Below are 23,052 nucleotides of genomic sequence, written 5' to 3' on the forward strand. Positions count from 1 at the left end.
TCATACAGTGCCAGGTGGTACAAGGAGGATGATTCTTTGTGTGTCCAAAAATTTTCTGCGCCACACAAAAGCTATATTAAAGTAATGACCTGTTGTTGAAGCAAATACATACTGACATTACAAAATGCCATGTCAAAACTGTGATGACATTTATCTGAGACAGGTTTCTACCTCAAAGATTATATTACAAAGATCTATAAGATACAAAGCAAAAAAACTGATTTTCTAAGCAAGAGATTTGGATCACATTATTAACACCCCTGAAATAAAGTTTGCAATCCACTATTATCATTCAAACCACCAGCTAGAAATTAACAGTGGGCACTGGAAATTGAACTTTATGAATGAAATCATCCTCAGACTTATTCAATATCTGAAAGCAAATGATTATGTAGTTCAATCACCAGATAACAAAATCAGTCTAATGACGGCTTCACATAACTAACCAGTGTATATCTTGTTTCCACCACAGAGCAACAGCTGAATTTAGTATAGTGGTTTCTTTGTTAACCCTTAAACGCCGAGCCTCTATTTACAAAAGTGTCTGTCGTATGCCGGCAGCGTTCGGGAGTTAGCGCCGAAGTGTAAAGAAAGTTTTTTTTTTTTTTAAATCACAGCACGCTTAGTTTTTAAGATTAAGAGTTCATTTTTGGCTCCTTTTTTCGGCATTGCCTGAAGTTTAGTATGCAACCGTCAGAAATGAAAAAAATATCATTATCATATATAAATATTGGAATATATGACAGGGCAAAAAAAAAATTTCATATATAATTGTACACAAATCGCACTGTGAGCAAAACGGTTAAAGCTAATGAGTTTTTTTTTCGTTGTATTGTACACTAAATTGCGATGATTTTGGTACGTAACAAATTGTAAAATGATCAGAGCAACACAGAGAAAATATTATCACAAAATGATGCATGAATTCGTAACGCGCGGACGTAAAAACAAGTTTTTTTCTAAAATTCACCATAAATCGAAATATTGTGCTAGAGACTCCCCGTTTGTTGCAAAATGAAGGTAACTGATTGAATATTACTAGACTGTACGAGTTTTAGCTTACAATTGCAGTTTTCGACCATTTTGGTTGAGTTAAAGTTGACCGAAGGTCGAATTTTTTCTATTTATCGTGATTTATATGAAAATATTTCAAAACTGATAAAAGCTACAACCATTATTTATCGTGATTTATATGAAAATATTTCAAAACTGATAAAAGTACAACCATGAGTTATTTTTTTGTTGTATTCTACATGATACTGCACACATTTTCATGTATAACACTTTATGTAACGCCTAATATAAAACGATGCAAACATTACGACAAAGTGACAAAAGAATTTCTGAGATTTTTGGCCGAGTTACTGCACGCGGACGTAAGGAAAAAGTTTTTTTCAAAAATTCACCATAAATCGAAATATTGTGCTAGAGACTTCCAATTTGTTGCAAAATGAAAGTAAATGATTGAATATTACTAGAATGTAAGAGTTTTAGCTTACAATTGCGTTTTTTGACCATTTCGGTCGAGTCAAAGTTGACCGAAGGTTGAAATTTTGGCACTTATCGTGATTTATATGAAAATATTTCCAAACTGATAAAAGCTACAACCATGGGTTGTTTTTTGTTGTATTTTACATGAAATTGCACACATTTTCATATATAAAACTTTATGTAACGACTAATATAAAATGGTGCAAAATTTACGACAAAGTGATGAAAGAATTTCAGAGATTTTTGGCCGAGTTACCACGCGGATGTACGGAAAAAGTTTTTTTCAAAAATTCACCATAAATCGAAATAGTGTGCTAGAGACTTCCAATTTGTTGCAAAATGAAGGTAAATGATTGAATATTACTAGAATGAAAGAGTTTTAGCTTACAATTGCGTTTTTCGACTATTTCTGTCGAGTCAAAGTTGACCAAAGGTTGAAATTTTGGCACTTATCGTGATTTATATGAATATATTTCAAAACTTATAAAAGCTACAACCATGGGTTGTTTTTTGTTGTATTTACATGAAATTGTGCACATTTTCATATATAAAACTTTATGTACCGGCTAATATAAAACAGTGCAAAAATTACGACAAAGTGACGAAAGAACTTCTCGCTGATGCTCTGTAGTGCGAGAAGAAAGAAATTCGCGCATGCGCAGCTGGGCAACACTTGTAAACAAAACAACAGCGTGATCCATGAACTCCCAGCATCCCTCAAGGCGCGTGATTTAAAATCTTTCGCAAACTAGGCCTATAACTATTTTTCGGCGAATATTTAAAAAAACTTTTTGTAGTCAACGTACCGTACGTCCACTCTGCACCGACAGACAATTTTAGTCGACGTACGATACGTCCAGTCGGCGTTTAAGGGTTAATAGCTTGACTACTGGTATCCCATTAGAAAATGCAAAAAATCATGATGCATGTATTATTCTATGCAGCAGAGACAAAAGCACTGACAAGGAAAAAAAAAAAAGACAAAAGATGAGACTAAAGTCAAGTTGTACACGACAGAGTGAACAGAAAGCACCTCCTATCTAATACTGTACAGGGAAAATCTGATATAAAAATTATGATGTTAATCTTTTTTAAAAGTTTAGTACTACTGTATATTATTATGTGATAGTGGGAAAAATAATAAAGACAACCACCCAAACAGTTCTAAATAGTATATAATTTACACTATTAAATGCTGACAAACACAAAAAGTAGCTGAACTGGTGAAATAAATATTAGAATGAATACAAAGCACTTACCAATTAATTATTAAAATTTTGTTTTAAAATTAACTGAAAACTAAACCTTAAACCTTCTAAAATCCATTTACTACATCTAAAATGCATTAACATATTATATTATGAGATTCCACAGTTACTAATATGATTCCAGGAAATAATACCCCATGAGAGCCATACAAATTCACCTACCTTCAATTTCCAAAACTGTTTAAAAGTGTCTTTCATGGAAAGCCCTTATGATGCAAGGTGTTCGCTGATCAAATCCAAGAGCAAGAAGAAAGTTCTCTGTTCGAGGTGCCTCCATAAATTTCCCAACGAATCCACACAATACCAATCTACAAAGTTAGTAATAATATTATTAATAAAAGGTTTAAACAGACCATTGAGTTAACATTCTTAACTTACCTGCGGTTAAAGTTTGCTTATATCTTACCTACTGTTAAAGTTTGCTTATACCTTTGCACCACTAGGCACGTTCAGCATTCAAAATAAAATAATGCTTGGCTAACCCGCTAGGACTGTCTCTGCAATCACCTGTTCCCCACCAGGTAGCATTGGAATGTTTACATTCTCATCAGAATTCTTCATGACCACCCACTACGATGTGGGGAGACTGGGTGGGTTTCCACTTTAACCATAGGTAAGTATCCTAATAATTAATTTTACCATATGTATTTTCATTGTTTGGGATGAATCTTACCTACTGTTCAAGTTACCTGACTGCAACACTGAATGAGGACGGTGGGTTAGTGCAGCCAGAGAAACAACTCTTAAGACAGGCAAACTAAAAGACTTTTAATGAAGAGAAAAAGCTTCTAAACATTCCTGCCAGCTGTGTGATCCCTACTAGTAAGTACTGTCGCCAGACATTGGAACCACAGCAGGGCGTACGGCCCTTGTAGCGAGACTTGCCAGATGATCCTTAAAGGGGAAAAGGACTCTATCTTGTAGAATACTAGTTATTCCTGTGCCTCAGTAGAAAGCCCATAACCAACAATCCAAAACTAGACAACTACCTTCAGATATGAAGGTGTGCACCTATACACCAATGCTCTTCCATGTTCCCCAAAATTCAATAGTGGGATTTCCTAACAACTAATGGTAAGAGAGAAAGCAGGTTACTCTCATATTTGTTCAAGAGAAATCACCCCTGCTGCAACAGTACGACTAAGGGCTTTACACAAACTAAATTTGAAAGTCTTGCAAATAAAGTGAGGCAAAAACAGTTACATTTCCACTGAGCAGCATTGACATTATTCTCTAGCGAAAGGTTTTACAGAAAGCAAAGACATGCTGACAGCATAGGCGGCATGAAGCTGATTTTCAAAAATGGCAAAAGCTCAGGAATCAACTCTGTGTGCACTGACTTAAGCATTCTTGGACACAAGAGAGTTTGGCCTCCTAACACCACAGTATAAATTCTTAACTCCTCTTTTTAAAGGTTTAAGATTAAGTCTGTCCTAATAAACACTTAAAGTCCTAAATGGACGTGCAAAGCCACTTCTTCATTGCCTACCAAAGCAGTCAAATTAGATAGCTCTTCACTGCCTACCAAAGCAGTTAAATTAGAAGCTACCAGAAGTCTGGGAAGAGCTTTCACTTCCACTAAACCAAGCCTAACACAAGAAAAGGCTTGAAGCTCACTATACACTTTGCCTTTTCAAGGGCTAAAAGAAAAAATCTCTTCCAAGTTCCTAACTGATGCCTTACCTTTTCAAGGGCTAAAAGAAAAAATCTCTTCCAAGTTCCTAACTGATGCCTTATCCAAAGGCTCAAACTGAGTTAACATTAAATCCTTAAGGACTATGTCTAAATTTCATCATAAAACATAATAGGAAGATTTGAAATTTCCAGCTCAAAAGACTGAAAACTTCAAAATCTAAATCATGAATGATGTTCCAGTTAGCATGATGCAGAATACCTTCATCAGGTTGTCTATAATGGTACAGGTGCTGGATACCCCTCTGGACAAGCACTATAATCCTTAAACTGACCATTGTTATTGATACAGTTTAACAGTGGAGGGCCTTCTAGACTTAAGGATTGCTTCCCTGGTCACTCTAGAAAAGAATCTAGCTCATAACAAATGGTTGATAATCTCCACGCAGTCAGATGAAGAGGTCTGATGGGAGCTTCTCAAATAAGACTGTCTGAAAAGATCTGTTCTTTCAGAAAGAAGGCAAGGAGCATCTACCGCCAGGAAAAGAAGTTTGGGAAACCATTCCCTTTGGGGCCACCAAGGAGCTATCAAAATCATTCTCGTGTTCTTAAAAGTTTACAAATTGAGCATTTCCTCAAAACAGCAGAGAGGAAAATCGCAAAGGTCTACATTTTAATGTTCTTGAAGAAAGACATCAACTGTACATGCCTGAGGATCCTGGCATGGAAGGCAGTCAACTTCGAGCGTTGTGTTTTGGGCAGTCGTGAACAGATTGACGTTTGGGTCTCCCTAAAGGTTCCACAGTGGGCAAACCTGCAGATGACAAGACCATTCTGACAGACGACCATGCCCTTTCCTGCTGAGTTGGTCTTCAATAACAATGTTTCTCCCTGGGACAAAATGAAGATATGGAATTATGTTCCTGGACTCTGCCCAATGGAGAAGAAAGTTTCTTTAATAGCCTGAACAGATCTCTTGATTTTGTCTCGATTCCTCATGTGAGAGTTGAGAGGTTGAATTGTTAGAAAAGATTGCAATCATATTGTCTCTGACTAGATGTTCCAATTGCGTAAGACCATTCCAAACTGCCAAAGGCTCTAGGTTGTTCATAAGAAGCTTGCTCTTCTCTACATTCCAAATCCCTAACATCAAATGCTTCTCAGAATGGTACCCCGAGTCACATGGCTAGCATGTGTCATCAGAGAGTGACAAAATTAGCTGGCACAGTGCATTTAGCAAAGCCCTCCGAAGCACCTGTTGTAATTTCCTGCTCTCCCTAACAACCTGTTTCCTATCATTTTGGTGACGACAGACTCAGATACTGCATTGAGAGCTGTCCAAGTAGACTTCATGATTTTATTATTTCATTGTGGTACATGTGTACATTAATGCTCTGTGGGGGAAAATTGTGTAGGAATTAATTCTAATAGTATTAATCAGTTTAACTTTCGAAAGATTGAGAAATTTTCAGAACTTTTATTTAATTTTTTCCTCTTAACTACTGGCAGACAATTTTCCTGCTAAAACCACTTTCTGGAAGACACAATGTCTTCAGTCCATTTCCAGAGAGGTATTAAGTTGTTTTGTTCTTGCTATTTCATTTCTACAGATGCAAAAAATGGTTCACCTCATTGGCAGAAAAGCAAGTATTGTTATCACTGAGTGCTTAACCTAAGCAGTTCTTTTATGAATACCAGTTATTCTCAATATAACTGCTTTGCTATAGAAGGTATTTCTGCATGTTACCAATCACCCACAAGGCTTGCAAACTCAGGTGTAGTCAGTCTATGACGCATCAGACGCATTGCGCTCAGTGGTAACCTAACACAGCAACCTTAAGGGATTGCCAGAGTCATCCCCCCCTCCCCAGGCTTCCAAATTCGGGCATGTAGTCAACTCCTCAGCGTACCGGATGCGTAGCACTCTGCAGTAAAATTAACGTAGAACCTCAGGGATTTGTTGGTGCATGCACCAATGATATTTTGCAAGACAGTTCTTCCATCTTGTTAAGAAGACTTACAGAGTTCCTACAGAAATTGAATTACCATATTGAGGTAGCAAACCATTAATGTAGCACACCGCGTGCACATCCGTTCATTAGCAGCAGTGTAGACCCACCACAGGTACACTCTACAGTTGTGTGGTCTACCACAGTTGAACACACAACCATGTAGCCAAACACAGGTACACTCCTTTGTTGCTGTGTATTTCTGCACAGACCCATCTTTTATTCTTACTGCAGTGCAAATTCTGCACGGGTTACGGTACTGTATTTGCTTTTCCTCACTGTGCAAGGAATTGCATGGCCAGTACATCATTACGGCTTTCTAAGTGCAGTTCAGCACAGTTCAGATCTCTAAATTTCTTTGTTCCCAAAAGAGAAGTCTTTCTAGCTTCTGGTAGGTACATTATCTATCTTTTAAGAAACCAGCACAATGGATCCCACTGAGATAGTGTCATCTTGGAGAATGGACATAGACTAGGCCATGCCAGAGATGCGTTAGCAGCATAGCTAGCAGAGCAGACAGCCATAAGGAGAGAATGTGAAGACAGGGCCAGGGAGTGAGAAGAGAGAAAGAGAGCACCAGCATTAAAAAGAGCAATAAGAGGTAAAGAGCGAGAAGAGAGAAAGAGAGCATCAGCATGCAATTCAGATGGCTCAGCTTCAAGCTAACACACACCCAAGCCCTGCTCCTCCAAATGGGCAAGCCCTCTCGTCCATCCCAAATGTCACAGCTCTCGTCCCCCCTGGGATGAAACGGATTCCCTGAGGTGGTTGGCCTGAGTAGAGGCCGTACTTGCAGAGTTCTCTGTGACAGACTTTCAGAAAGCCCTACTCCTGGCCCAACACATGAAGGGAAAAGTGGCAGAAGTCCAACAAGGAAACCTCACGGAGGTTGGGAAAGCCTTGGCTAAGGCCTACAAGCTCAGTCCAGAATATTGACGCTGGAAGTTTCACAGATTTCCAAGTCTTCTGGCCAAACCTGGGCTTACTGGGCTTATAAGACGAGCAGAGCAATCAGCCTCTGGCTTAAGGCCCTAGAGTGCAATACATGTACATTTGAGAGCTTCCGAGATTACATCTTGATTGAAGACTTCAGACATCACACTCCAGACCACCTTTCCATATACATCACTGAAAAGAAGCCAGCCACTGTCATAAGTGCTGTCAGCTGGCTGACGATTACAAGCTCTCTTGGACTTACCCTGGGTCCCGTTGTATGGCTCTTCCCACGGCCTCCACTCCACCAGTCAGGCCCAAGCATGACAGGCCCCCCAAGATAATCTGCCACTATTGCAAGAGGATTGGTCACAGTGAAGCAAACTGCAAGACCAAGAAGGCAGCACTGGCAGCTGCCTCTTCCAAGCAAGGCCCCAAGCCTAATCCCACAGTTACTGCTCCCCCCAGAAACTACAGCATGGCAACCTGTGATATGTGAGGCAAGAAGGGACATACCAAGACCTGGCCAAGGTGCCCCGGCAGATCCACTGCACCACCCTCATCCTCCCTCATAGTCACCACTCTAGCCATGCCACGGGGACGACCAGCCCATAAGAGAATCACAGTCGCTTGGCCTGAAGGTTGCGCCCCACTGTAGCAGGTCTGAGCTTTTGTGGACACTGGTGCAGAAGTCGCCTTGATTGTGCGGGATCAGGTGGCCCCCGGTGCCAAAATCAGAGACGACAAACGTATTACTACCCAGTGGGCGGATAGCGTCAGGAAGGGGATTCCTACTGTCTTACCGAGGGTGACAACGGCCCGCAGAAACCAGCAGTGCTGCATAAGAGTAATAAGTGACATCAGAAAGAGTTATGACCTCCCAGGCCAAGACCTCCTAAAAGGTTTGCAGTGTGTGCGCCCCACCGGTGCATGGCTACCCGGACCCTGAGCCAGAGACAACAGAGACAGCTCCAGCAGAGGACGACACCTGGCTAGCTGGCATCGACTTAGGAGGAGTGGCCTGACTCACGGAGGAGGAGCCCCCTACACCCTTGCCGACCAGCCACGAATGAGAAGCAGCACTCTCCCCAAGAGAAAATCAGCCATAATCAGACAAAATTATTAATGGCGATTCACACCATATGCATAAGGACATGGCATGGAGAATTCTGATAAGAAAGTAGACAGCCAACCCTGATCGCATCTAATGGCGCAAAGATATAAGTTAACTTTAACAGTAGGCAAGATTTATTCCAAATAAGAATATTAATGAAAGAAACAGCACTGAATAAAAACAAAGTTTCTGTGAGACAATAGTAAAAGTTTTACACCTACCTTATTTGTGCATTGTTTTTCTCATTTACTTGTTTTAAAATTTCAGCAATATAGTGAGGGTCAAATTTGAGGCTGACAACAACCACTGTTTCCACTTTCTTCTCAACTGCCCAGTTCAAGGCTGCTTCCACATTGACAGGACCAATCACAGTCTGCAAATAACAAGAAATTTGTAGGCTAATATTGAATAGATATTTATAATAATATATGTAACAATAGTAATATTTACACAGTAAATTATGTAACAAGAAAAAAATATTGTGAGTACATGAAAAAACTATCATAAAATGTTTAACAAATGTCCAGTTTGCAAAACAAAATACATAATAAGAGAAACAGAAACAAACAAAAAATAGAGATATTTCAGTACTCTAAAAGACAGTATTTTGCAGAAGATTTCTATATGTGCTCTTTTAGATTTCACATGTCATTTGCAAAAGGGTCTTGATAGGGGTTTTGAGTGTAGAGTAATTCAAATAGATTTTGGTGCTGCTTCTGATTTAGTAAATTATAAGGCACCTATTTATAAACTTCAGAATCTTAGAGTGGGTGGATATGTTTTAGGTTTACTTCAAAAATTTCCTTGCAGGTAGGCAGCAATGAGTTGCTGTTTGTGGGATCTATAGCGAACCAAGACCTAGTTTGTTTGGAGTTTTCTTGGCCTACTATTATTTTTAGTTTATACAAGTGATACGGTTGTTGGCCTGGAAAACAAGATCGTTCAGTATGCTGATGATGCCGTACTTGTGGGTGTCATAAAGTCTCCACTTGAGAGAAATGAAGCTGCCCTTAGTCTCATTAGGACATGAGTGGATTAGTAAATGTAGTTGGTGGGGTATGAGGCTGAACTCCTGTAAAATTAAAACACTTGATTAGTAGATCTCATACTGATTTTCCACCCAATCCTCACCTTCGGGTGGATGGGACTCTGCTAATTGAGTCTGAAGCTTTAACTATACTTGGTGTAACATTTGACTCACATCTTTCTTTTGAGAAATATCTAATGAAGGTGTCAGCAACTGCCGCACTAAAGTTAGATATTGTACGAAAGGCCTCATATATTTATAACTGGTAAAATCAATACATCCTGTTTTAGGTAATTTGTCTTTCCTTTACTAGAATACTGTTCTCCAGTATGGATGCCTGCTTCTGCCAGAGATTTATCTCTTTTAGATATAGTGGTTTGTGGTGGTAGGTTCCTGTTTCCTTATGTTAGCAGTTATCACTTGAACCATTGACAGATGGTACTTTTGTTTGTCAATTTTTCTCAAGTTGTATTTTAACAGAGATCTTTAACATTTGCTGAACAGCAGCACCAATATGCAGTAAATAAGCCTCGCTGTCAAACTTCTCAGTTCCATAGGTCCTTTACTCCTCACACTATTGGACTGTGGAACAGTCTCCCTGAGATGTCGTGCAATTGGAACTTTAAGTTCAAGTGGAGATGAAATGCACTGCAACCCTAATATTATTCTCCTTGCATTTCAATACATTTTCATCTATCTATTAATTTATTTTTTATTTTTTAATAAGCGAGACCTCTTCTTTCTTTGGAACCTTGAATTTCAAGTCAATGGCCCCTGTGGGCTTGTTCCATATGAATAGGGTTCACCTTCTGAATAATAATAATTATTGGCTTAAAACTGATGTGTGATGACATGTCATCACACCACTTAGTTTATCACTTTTAACTGGCTGGGGGAAATATGTCACCAAGACAACAACAAATGGTAGAAGGTGAGTGGCTAGGTGAGCACTCACGTTTTTCATAAACTTTCGCGCTATTGAGAAAAATGCATACAGTGGACCACCACTTTTACACGCTTCACTTTTTCACACATCACTTTGTTGCGTATTTTTTGGAACATATCTACGCAGGAACTTTCACCAATTCACAAATTTTTCTATGGACTATATCTCTAAAATTTTCACTAATTCACTTCTTTTTTGTAGAGCAACACTGTATTCACTTTTGCTTTAAAGGATATGTATACTGAGAGAGAGAGAGAGAGAGAGAGAGAGAGAGAGAGAGAGAGAGAGAGAGAGAGAGAGAGAGAGAGAGAGAGAGAGAGAGAGAGAGAGAGAGAGATGTTGACATCAAAGTCTAAGCACAGTATAAATAATGTTGTATTAATATTTTGCTGTTTTTCATTAAAGGATACAGGCAGTCCCCGGTTAACGGCAGAGTTCTGTTCCCGGCTGAGAGTCGATAACCGAAAATCACTGATAACTATGGCAATAAATAGTGTTCATGGCATCTTAAGTGCCAATAAAGCGCTTATCGCGCCATTAACAGCTTATATCTGCCAATAAACCACATTACGACACCAATAAACCACTAACTGACACCGATAAACCACTTCCCTGATGCCAAAAATCGCTTATTGTTGTCGAAAATCTGGTTAATGATGTCGTTAACAAAGCGTCGTTAAACTGAAATGCAGTTAACTGACGTCGCCAATAACTGAGGACTGCCAGTATAATTATATACTGAGAGAGAGAGAGAGAGAGAAACTGAGGTGTTTACATCGTAGACTAAGCACAATAACTAAACAGGAACAAGACTTGACAGGTGCTGTTAAACTATAGCTAGGGAGGAGAGAACAGTACGAAAGTGTTGAATATGTATGAAATTCGGATTTTAAATACTTTTACGGTGATTAGAGATGAAACATCAACGGTGATAAGATATTCTCTTGTGTACTGTTATAATAAGTGTGACAATCACAGTCAATTAAACTTGTAATGAAATATGGTACAATAAATCAAACAAAGCAAAAAATATGGCAACACATACATACATATGCACTCACTAGTAGTGAACTGCCTGGGTTTGTTTATTTTTGTATTTATTTTGTTTATGGTACATTTCATTAAAGGATATGTACAGTACAGTATTGATATTGATAGAGAGAGAGAGAGAGAGAGAGAGAGAGAGAGAGAGAGAGAGAGAGAGAGAGAGAGAGAGAGAGACTTACTACTTGCTACTGGTGGTTTTGAGTTGCCTACTTATGAAATTCAGATTTTAAATATTTTTTAAGGTGATTAGATCAATATAATAATATAGTATAAATGGATTCTGTAAGTGAAAAAATGTTTTATTGATATTTTGCTGAGCTTTTTCATTAAAGTATATGTATACAGAGAGAGAGAGAGAGAGAGAGAGAGAGAGAGAGAGAGAGAGAGAGAGAGAGAGAGAGAGACTAAATTTGTGAGAGATAGTGAGGACTAACCACAAAACGACTAGGTCAAATACGACGTAAAACATGAACTTACTGTACTAAATAATTTTTTATTATAAATGTATTTATGAGTAATCACGAAAATACTAACATGACGTAACAAACCTAGCAATCTGTTTGGAAGAACGTGTCCCATTGTTCTAAACTACCCACATATTTTAGATATGCTCTATACAGTAGTACTATCCTAAAATATGTACTGTACAGTAAATATTTCAAAATCACCTTACAGTACAGCAAAATATCATTAAAATGTATGTGCATTATGCGCAGTAGAGTAGACGATGCCTGTCTAAATTATAGGGGATACTTAGGAGTAACAGTTGTTAAATGGGTACATAATGTTGTAAGATGAGTTTAAAATTATATTTGGGTGTTCTGGGATGATAATTTGGGGTATAATTTTGTTTGAACTGTCAAGTTGGGCAATGAACTGTTAAAATAGGCAGTTATAAGCATTTTAGGGGTGTATATACTTAGGAGTAACAGTTGTAGGAGGGTAATGCAAGATGACTTTGGGTGTTTAGGGATGATGGTTTGGGGTGTATTTTTGTTTGAAATAATATTAAATTGTTGTAGTAGGATAATTTAAGGTATATTTTTATTTGAACAATTAAATTAAGCAGTGAGCTGTGAAAGTAGGAATTTATAAGCATTTTAGTTTAAGGGGTACAGGGTATTTGGCAGTTATAAGTATTTGTAGTGGGGATTTTGTATTTCAGAGGTAGGTTCTGCAACCTATCCCCACGATAAGGAGGGGTTCTACTGTACATAATTATACCAAGTTTTTTGCTTTTCAATGGCTGGTAGAGATATGAATCATGATAACATAATAAAAGTTTCCTTCTTTACTGGTTATAATCGAAGAGTACCCAATGCTTTGTAGCAAAGTGCACTTCACTACTTTGTTCAGCTGTGCATCATTTCTCGCTATATGCTTTCTGAACGGTTGCCGAGCGATTGAGTGTTGCAATACTTTCCCCTTAACAAGTTGCTTTTGTTGCAGTGCACAGAGTGTTGCAGGTGCTGTTCTTGTGTGTGTGGTGTTGTACACTTTGTGTATAGTCCCGCCACCTCCTATGAGGGCCAGGAAGGTGCAGAAAAAAGAAGGAATTTGTTTAGAGAACTGAGACTGGTTGGTTGATGACTCGCATCACGGGGGAGTAAGGTACTGCACGGTATTCCCTGCAGGATATCAAGCACCCAAGTACACAATGGACTTTCACAAGAAGACATCCTGGTGTCAGGCCTGCAAGGTGATGGCTAAGCCCCAACACAAGGAAATTAAACTTTCAACCTAAATCTAAGCTTCATCAGCTAAGGGTAGCCAGTGGGCATGTACGTGTTGCTGAATGGAAGTCTGCAGCTACAAAGTTCACAGGTCTGCTGACTTTCAGGCCTCTGAGGGTTTGCTGTTTTGGTTGAAGATTCAACATGTCCACCATAGGGGATGATATCGGTCTTAGCAAGCACTCTCAATACTCTGTGCCAGTTCCCTCACTCAGACAATAGGACTGCTCCCAGCTTTTCCACCAAAGAGCCCCAGGCCATACATGAGACAAACGGGGTTTGCATATAACATCTTTGCTGGATGCCTGCAATCACACTGCTCCCCTACCTGCCCATAGCCTGCCACTGGCCCAAAGATTGTGAATGCATGATGCGTGACAGAGAGATACCCAGTCACCCATGCCTTGTGCTTGTTTAGCAGTTAACAAACACTAGGCATTGCATGGGCTGGTTGACCATGGCTTGGAACTCTGTTCCAGGTAATAGCCATCCATGGCTTTGGATGCACTGACTAGTACCATTGCTCTTGTTCCACTCTCCTGAGATGGGTCACTTTAGGAGATTAGTGCATCTCCCTCTCTCTTGAGTACCTCCAAGCTTCCCAAAAACCACCACCAGGTTTAGAAAGCATTATGCCAAAAAGGCTACATATTGATTCACGACAATAATCACATTTAATCTCCACACCATGAAGATGAACCAAAGCAAATACAAGATTTCCAAGCCACTGAATGACTTCAATATCTTATCCATGGATAAGTTCTTTCCGAATTTAAAAGTTATACCCATTACTCACATGCCCAGTGGCTTACCTTCCATTAAGGATAGAAATTAGCATTAAGGCGCTTTACCAAAGACCAAATGAAAAGCACATTACATTCCTACTCTTTGGAAGCTTTGGTTTCTGAATCACTATACATCTAAAAGTCTTTGTCCTCAGACAAGCCTATAGCCAAAGCCAACATGGCCCTTTAGCCATAAAGGCTGCTACCAAGAAGTTTCCTCATGCCCGAGAAACAACAGAAACCTAACCATGTTGTTTATAGAGGTATCGGTGTAGGGTAAAAAAAAAATCCCTAATGTGGGACCATGACTTACACCCTGACCACAAGTGTTGGCAGAAGCAATTATATATTCTCTCTCAGCACTGATGATGGCATTATTGCGAGATCCTGCTTTGAGCTCACCAGAACCATGGACCACACCATGCAATCATCTGTAGCTTGTGGGATTGTGATGAAACCTTTCATCTTTCAGTTGTCTCCACCCACCACTGAAAGAAACTGGAAACCCAGCCTTCCCTGGTCGCCTGGGGTAATCAATGCCAAGAGACAACTTACAAAGTTGCCCTAATGCACTGATGACTTTCTGAAACCAAACAAAAGTAGGAAAGGCATTACAGTAAACCCCCGTATTCGCAAGGGATGCGTACCAACACCCCCCCCCCAACGAATAGCTAAAACCCACGAATACTTAGAACCTTCTAAAAACACTTAGAACTGCCTATTTTGATAGTTCAAACACACAAAAAAACACTAAAAATGCTTATACAGGTGTTATTCTACTTATGATGGGTTAGGTTCCAAAAAAACCCATCGTTTGTTAGAAAAAATCATATCTCAAATACAGCCTAGCATACACTAGGGTATTCGGTACCATGTATACATATATGGTAGCCTAGCCTACACTATACAGTATACTCTATACATACATGGTATAGTAATTATTAATATCAGCTAATTCTGAAGGTTCATGCAGAGTGTCTTATAATTCAATACAAAGAGAAATTGAATAACAAACAAGAATTACTGTAGCTTAGCCTACACTATGGTATATCGTATACATACATGGTAGTGTAGCCTACATTATACTATACTATGTATTCATATGTATTATACAAATATCAACATAACAATTATGCATCTTTTCCATGGATCTTTTAAAATGTTATGCCTTAATTTACTGTATCCAATAATATTGTATATATTCTTATATTGCTACAATCATAGCGATCAATGTTTTGGTTTGGAAATCGTTTACACAGTGTTTATTTCACCGTATTTAACCAAGACCACTTTATTTAACTCAGTTCAGAACACTTTTCTTGCTTCTAGTTAGTGTAAATGAATCTCTAGATACCTCATTTATATGGGGCAAGGTTATTTTTCGTTATACAAAGCGTTTTCAAGTCAAAATATAACTTAAATATGTCTCTTTGTGAAATTAATTTAGATATTTTTTTGTTAACAGATGACGTTGGCAGTTTGGGGGCATTTGTTTTGTGTAAAAAAAAATCAAGGTTCCGTTCGCTATTTTCACTTTATTTCATCATAAAACGAGCTTTATGTATTTATTGTTTATCAGCGTAAAAATAGCAATAATGCGTTCTTTCATGCCCAGTAGTTTTCATTAAAATACTTTCTCTCCCATTTTAATTATGGTCGAGTTTCATCCATGTTGCCGATGCACAATATAATTTATAATCATTAGCAGCTTGAACATTGTTTTCTCAGTTTCAGTTACAACTTGCAGCTTAAATTTAACAGTATATTTCCCTGCCAATCTTTCATCCATGCTGAATAAGGGTATAATGTAAAAATATATCAGTCCTATTCTACTTAACGTCATTAGTACTATAACCTATGGTAATTGTGTATTACTGTACGATGGTTGAAATACAAGCAAACGGCTGTTGTTATTCGATTCGGTGATAAGCAAAACAATAGTTTCTCGTTCGATTGTTTATGGCTGTACACATTTATGCAAGAGTATAATGTTACTAACAATACTTTTATCATTCCCTTTTACTTTTTTAACTAGAAGACAGGATAAAGATATGGAGGAAAAGGAGTTGGTCTATTGTAATTTGGCCTCTCTCGCTGCCTGATTGTACACTGCTGCCTGTGCCCGTGCGAAATTTTAAAATATTTGATAAATATTGTCTTATTGATCGGTATTAATTGCTTACCCCATAGCAAAATCGAATTATCGTAAAGTGAATTATTGTAACTCGAGCACTACCTGAGTATTTTTATAGTTTTATCACAAAAAGTGCATTTAGTCATGAAAACTAAAAAATCTTATTGATAGCAGTGACTGGACTAATAGTGCACGCAATGACTGTGTTATAAATTTATCAAGTAAACAAATAAGTGAAAATGTTGTGAGTGCGCTCGGATATGGTTTATCCTTCTTTGTATCTAACAGACCCTCGGCTTTAACGATTAAATGTCGTCCCTATGTGTATTTGAAAAACATTGTGATATTCCTCAAAATCATATTGATATAGTTAAAGGTATCATTTATGGAGCTGCAAATGTTAGGCATGAAAGCAATTTCCCTGCTCGGTATAAGAAAAACTTGACCGACCTTAAAAAAGACAATACAATCCACATCACAAAAGCTGATAAATCGAATGGTATTGTAAATTTAGATAAAGTTGGCTACATATCACGTATGCAAGCCCTACTGGATGATGATACGACACAAAAAACTAACAAAAAATCCCCTTGATCAAGTCATAAAAAGTTTCAACAGCACAGTGAAAAAAATCCTTAAAGATAAAAAAGAACTAATAGGTCAGTTGTCGGTAAAATTTCCCTCGTTACCTTACTTCTACGGATTAGTAAAAACACACAAAGAAAACAATCCAATGCGGCCTATTATCAGTACTGTTGGCTCAATATCATATAAACTCTTGTCTCCGTTACTTGGAACTATCTCAGATTCTCACGTATATAATAGTCTAGATTTAGTTGATAAATTAAACAAAATCACTTTTTGCCCCACTGATAGATTCATTAGTTTTGATGTTTGTTCCCTTTTTACTAAAGTCCCTATAGATTCCATTTTAGAGCATCTTAGTAATGAATTAATCCATCACGAATTACCTCTACCTGTAAGTCATATAATTTCTCTCACTAGGTTGTGCATTTGTGATTGTAAGTTTATATTCAATGGTGCATTTTACCAACAAATATTTGCTATGGCAATGGGCAACCCTTTATCCCCACTCCTCTCAAACTTGTACATGGAATTCTTTGAAAAACAATATATACCTAATATCATTTATACTCCTTTAGAGTGGTATAGGTATGTTGACGATATTTTAGCTGTTTTGCCTGCTGGTATTGATGTAAATGATTTACTCTGTAATTTGAATAACCAGGTACCGTCCATTAAGTTTACGTTAGAATTAGAAAAGACAATTGCCTCCCTTTCTTAGATGTTTTAATACATAGAGAACCATTTCAATGTAAATTCAGTATTTATAGGAAACCAACCAACAACAACTTATGTCCATTTTATTCAGGCCATCACCTCAACATCAAAATATCAATTTTTTCCTCTATGTTTTTACTGAGCCTTGCGCATTGTCAGTCCCCGGTATTTGGATAAAGAAATTGAATACATAAGAAAAATAGGGACAGATTTATGTTATCCTTCACATATACTGGATATTTGTTATAACAAACCCCACAAAAAAGTTTTATAGTGAAAGTAACATGAAGAAAGAAACCCTAAGAACATTCTTAGCTTGCCTTATTTTAGTGGTTTTGAAAACATAAAATCATTGTTAAAACCTTTTAATGTAAACCTTGTTTTTCTTATAATAACACACTCAAAAGAATGTTAATAAAAAATAGCCCTAAAGAAAACAACAACATAATATATAAAATTCCATGTTTGGATTGCCCCTCTTTTTATATTGGCCAATCTAGCAAAGATTTAGATGTACGTATTAAGCAACATAAGTATTCAGTCAAAACTGGACAAGCATCCAATGCTATATTCATTCATTTAAGTGAAAACTCTCACAGGATAAATTGGACTGAAAGTTCAGTGATTGCCAGATCGAAACATTTCTCTTCAAGAAATCTATTGGAGTCCGCTATTATCCAGCTTACTTCCAGTTGTAATTTTAATCGTAGCCCTGGCATGTATTATATGGATCCCTGTATTAGAAAAATGTTCAAGAATGACCTAAAAGATAAAATCACTGACTTAATTACAAGTTAGTTACTTGATATATATTTTCTATATATCCGTATGTTTAATATAATTTTTTATTTGTAAAAAATATTCATCTTGCAAAAAGTTATTACTGTTTACAAAAAAAAAGAGAATTATTGTGTTGTACTAAAATTTTTTAGGTGGTCAGTCACGACCCTGTATAATCTTTTAATTGTCCTGTCCCTGCTCCTGAATGGTTGATCCTAATCCTTTGTAAAAACCTCTTAAATATTTAATCCTGTTTTGGCAGTTCTACTAATTCTTCAATTGTGTTGGATTCCAGGTACATATGTTTCGTTTATAATCCCCATCTGTCATTTATATGAGCTTTCTTTGTAAACTTACTTTTATATTTCTTCAGTCTGCTAAGTAAAGGACCTAGCGTCAAAAGGCCTCGCAGCACTCCAGTGTTTCCGTTTCCTTCGTGGATTTTATCTTTATTTATATATTCATCACGTTCCATATTTTTGTGATTCAGATATATATCTATATATTTGATGGCGATCTGGTTTTATGGCACTTGTATAGCTGATTTCCGTTTAATGAAAATCCTAAAAGGTGATTCTTGGTGCTGGTATAAGCATGATTTCAGTTTACGGCGTTCGAGGGTTCGGCGCTTTTCAAATATATTCATCAGAAATTATTTCGATACATACCTAAAAGAGGTCCCCAAAACGATAATCTGGCCACTTTTTTGATGCTCAATATATTTTTTTTCAAATGATGTATGTTTTCTTATGAAATACATATATATATATATATATATATATATATATATATATATATATATATATATATATATATATATATATATATATATTTTATAAATATTACTGCTGTTAGCCCTCGATGTATTTAGGTGTAGGAATATTAGTCCGATTGACCTCGACAGAGAACATCTCTGCCCGCCCGGTAGGCTAGGCAATTCAAAATAACAATCACCGCAGTAGACAAATGGCGCCGCATAGGCTGGAAAGTTTATAAACAAAATATGCTAGGGCATTAGGGACCTAAGCCTCAGAGAGGGTTTACGCTCAATGACCCTAGTTATGGTGGCCCTTAAGCTTTATTCTATGCATTCGACGATGCCTTTGTCAAGGTCGGATTGCCCGGGCGGTATAAGCCCTCATCTGGCGGGAACGGCGAGGCGGTCGGGCAGAGAGATCCCAGCGGTCACTGAACCAGGGTGACGCTGCGTGCGTGCCGAACGATATTCTTTGTTCTTTATTACTTTTACTCCTCGTCTATCTTAATTAGTGAATTGGGAAGACTGCCAGAATACGACTCCTGAGGTCCCTCGTTTGCGCAGCGACTTCGACATTCACGGTAAGTCCGATTCTTGTTGAAGCCGTCGATTGACTAGTACTTTTCTGTATTTCACATTTTTTCTTTGTTTTCTTCCTTCAGCCACCACTTAGGGTATATGTGTTTACAAAGTCTAGATTAAGCCTAATTATTATATTGTTAGCTTCAACCCGTTATTCCAGTAAAATACCTAGGATTTAGGTAAGCAAAATCAGGTTAAATCTCGATGCTTTTGTATGCCTCGCGTCCGAATGTTTGGAAGAACCGTTGCGTTTAAAATCAAATTCATCTCAAATATTCTTGTTAAGGTTAATTACCCTTAACTGGCGACCTTTGGCTAATTAACGACTGTCTTTGAGGTTAACTTTTGGCTTCAAGTGGCAGGTTACGTGTAATCTTGGTTTGCAGGGCCGTGAAAACTACGTAAATTGAATAATACATGATCAACCAAGACCCTCACACCTAAGATTGGCGACCTTGCGTAGAATCTAAAGTACATTTTAGAGAAAGAATCTGGAGAAAAGGAAATTAAAATTACATTAATTCCAAAAAAATAAAAGTCAGATATCGAACTCCATTTCATTCTTCCAAACAAGGAATGAGGCATAATAATAAGCAGTAAAGAGAATAGTTATAATAACAAGTTTAGCGAGAATTAGCGTAGGTAGGAAGGGTGCGACTCGAGAGCAGAGTCATAAATCACAATTTGTGTTCGGATCGTTACTAAGGCGTTCAAAACGAATTCAAGGCCGAATCGCGGAGCCCAGTTCATATACACAAAGTAATGTAGAAATCGCGTCGGCAATTCCGATCGTTATTGTTTGCATATAGCGGGAATCATTCAAAACCGTGTCAGTGAAGTAGCAACGAACTGAAATAGTAATTTTACAATAAAGGTACCGTTCAACAACGTAAATTTACGCAGGCAGACTAGCATTTCTCTTTTCATTCTTTTGTTTAATGTCCGGGTGAGAATACGATAACAAAAGACACAAAGTTGTTGGTAATTTCGTTTTCCATCCTTAACGTAAAACACTATGCATGATTGGTATATTTAAAGTAAAATCTGGATACCTGCATTTGTTTTATGCGTTGTTTTTGAATTTGGTGCTAAAAGGAAATACCCGCCATCTTGGATTCCTCCGCCGTGTTCGCGCGGTTGTTTTGAAATTGTTCGAACTGTTTGTGAGAGAACCGCCATTTGATGTTGTCGCTTCGCGCCAGAGGTTTTTTGAAATTTAGGCCTAACGGGACTTTTCCGCCATCTTAAGACCTTGTTATTGTCATCCGCTGTTGTGACCAGACTCTGCCCGAGCCACTCTTGGGTCATTTTCTTTTTTTTTTTTTGCTTTTCGTAGTAAACCCACCTCGCAATATCTTAGCTAGAAAAAAAAACCAAAAGATAATTTAGGCAGGGAAAGATAGGCCTTAGTTAGGAGTACCATAACAAGTTCCTATACAAATACCTGCTATAAAAATCATATAAAGAGAATTTAAAATTTTACGATAAACTTTTGTGACGTCGGCTCCCAGGAAAATTAAGATAATAAAGTAATCCCTAAGAAAGCCAAGACGACATCTATATCTTTTATTAAGATCCATGCCATTGTGCATACAATAAACTCAAATAAAGAAATTAGCTGATTGAAAATCCTCTGTCCCTCTCTCTCTCTCTCTCTCTCTCTCAATCTCTCTCTTCTCTCTCTCTATGAGGACAAAGAAAGAACGGCCGACACTAGGCTAATTAATTCGAATACAATAAACCAAATAAAAGAAACACCTCTGTCCCACAATAGATGAGGACAAGTTAAGAGGCCTGCAGTGATAAACTGTCGGTCACGAGTGAGGCCTGCTAAGACCAAAGCAAACAGTAGTTTTCACCCTCTGAAAGAAGAAGGGGCCAGCACTGGGGCGGTACTGGGACCAGCCACTCACGAGGATCTTTAAAGAAAAAAAAAAAAAAAAAAAACAAATTCACTTTATTCCACAGTGCCAATAATTTGCAGCACTGTCATCACTTGAATAGCTTACTTTTCTCTCTCTCTCTCTCTCTCTCTCTCTCTCTCTCTTTCTCTCTCTCTCTCTCTCTCTCTTTTTACCTTCCCTTTCTCTCTCATTCGATTGTTGCACTCTGCAGGGGTGTAGAGTGCCTTTCCTCCCATATAGCCTAGTTGGACTCCAGTAGAGGTCCCTAGGAACACATTGGCACCATAAGTGCCACTAAAAAAAAAAAATAAATAAAAAAAACAAAAGGAACACAGAAGAGAAAGTTCTTCTGGAACCTAACCTGCACCAGTGCCTAGGGATACTGAGTGCCACCAGTGTGACCTGTACACGGCACACCCAAACTACAGTGCCACCTTTTGAAAGGGTGCCACGTCATTATTAAAGAGACACTTCCTCGCTGCCCAAATGTACGCCCAGTCGACCGGTTAGACGCCCTTCCCCACCAGAACCATGGCAGCAGAGCATTATAAAACTTTCCTGGGGCTGGGGACGGCGGTCAGGTCTCACCGGCTCGGAACTTACCACCTGGGTTAAGGAGCAAGTGGACGACTTGGCCAAGCGGGAGAAGGAAGAAAGACTCGAGCAGAGGAAGTATGAAGAAGAACGAAGGGTGTATGAAGCCGAGCAAAGGCAATATGAAGAGGAAAGAGAAGAAAGAAGGAGACAGCATGAGTTAGCCTGCAAGGAAACTGAGTTAGCCCTAAAGGAGAAGGAGCTCGAGCTTGAGAGAGCGAAAATGGAGAATGCCGGAGCTATGGCTAGCCATCAAGCCTCCAGTCCTACACCTGCTGCATCAAACGCTCCAATTTCGAGCATCAATTCCCTAGTCCCCAAGTGGACTGAGGACGAGCCAGAAGCATGGCTGGAGGAGATCGAGGCTCTTTTCGATAACTACAGCACCATGGAGACGGAGAGAGCCTTAATACTAGCCAAGCATATGGAGGGAAAAGCCAAGGCAGCGCTTCGCTCACTGGAGAAGAGCCAGAGAGGCAACATGGCAGAAGTTCGTAGAGTCATTACAAAGGCCTGCGAGATAACCCCAGAAAAATGGAGACAACGGTTCCGAGGTCTTGCCAAGGAAGTCGGCTGGTCTTGGACGGAATGGGCATGTCACAAAACCCAGTCCGCACGCCGCTGGTTCGACTCCTTGGCCTGCACGACGTTTGAGGATCTTTTCAATCGGACCATGCTAGAAGACCTTTTCCAATGTGTGCCTGGGCCCCTTGCTGTATATCTTAACGATAAACAGCCCTCCACACTTATGGAAGCTTGTCGCATGGCTGATTCGTGGGAAACTTTCAATCAGTCGCATAGCACCTCTCAGAAGCGAATCATCCCTCCGCCTACCTCTCGAACTCCACTCGCCCGAAGAATGGACTGCCTAGCAAGACCATATGCAACTATTGCAAGAAGGGGGGCCACGCTGAAGCTGAGTGCCGATACAAACTCGGCACTAATAAGCAGCCTAACCCTACCAGCCAGAACTCCGCTCCCGATTCATCCGCTCAGCCCTCTCCTCCAACAGTT

The 23,052-nt window shown here is 38.6% G+C and overlaps 1 protein-coding gene across 2 annotated transcripts in view; it reads right to left on the bottom strand.

Moving 5' to 3' along the window:
• The window catches only part of LOC136831371 (RNA-binding protein Ro60-like), a 159,978-nt gene that overhangs the window by 26,649 nt on the left and 110,277 nt on the right, over positions 1-23,052 (bottom strand). For both annotated transcript variants that reach the window (XM_067091699.1, XM_067091700.1), the window contains exons 12-13: positions 8,669-8,820; positions 2,922-3,067 (exon numbers count right to left, since the gene is read on the bottom strand). In XM_067091699.1, the coding sequence (XP_066947800.1) occupies positions 2,941-3,067; positions 8,669-8,820 (279 nt within the window). In that variant the 3' untranslated portion in view covers positions 2,922-2,940. The remainder of the gene's footprint in view (positions 1-2,921; positions 3,068-8,668; positions 8,821-23,052) is intronic.

The sequence above is a fragment of the Macrobrachium rosenbergii genome, chromosome 48 (genome assembly GCF_040412425.1).
Source record: "Macrobrachium rosenbergii isolate ZJJX-2024 chromosome 48, ASM4041242v1, whole genome shotgun sequence".
NCBI classification, from domain to species: Eukaryota; Metazoa; Arthropoda; class Malacostraca; order Decapoda; family Palaemonidae; genus Macrobrachium; species Macrobrachium rosenbergii.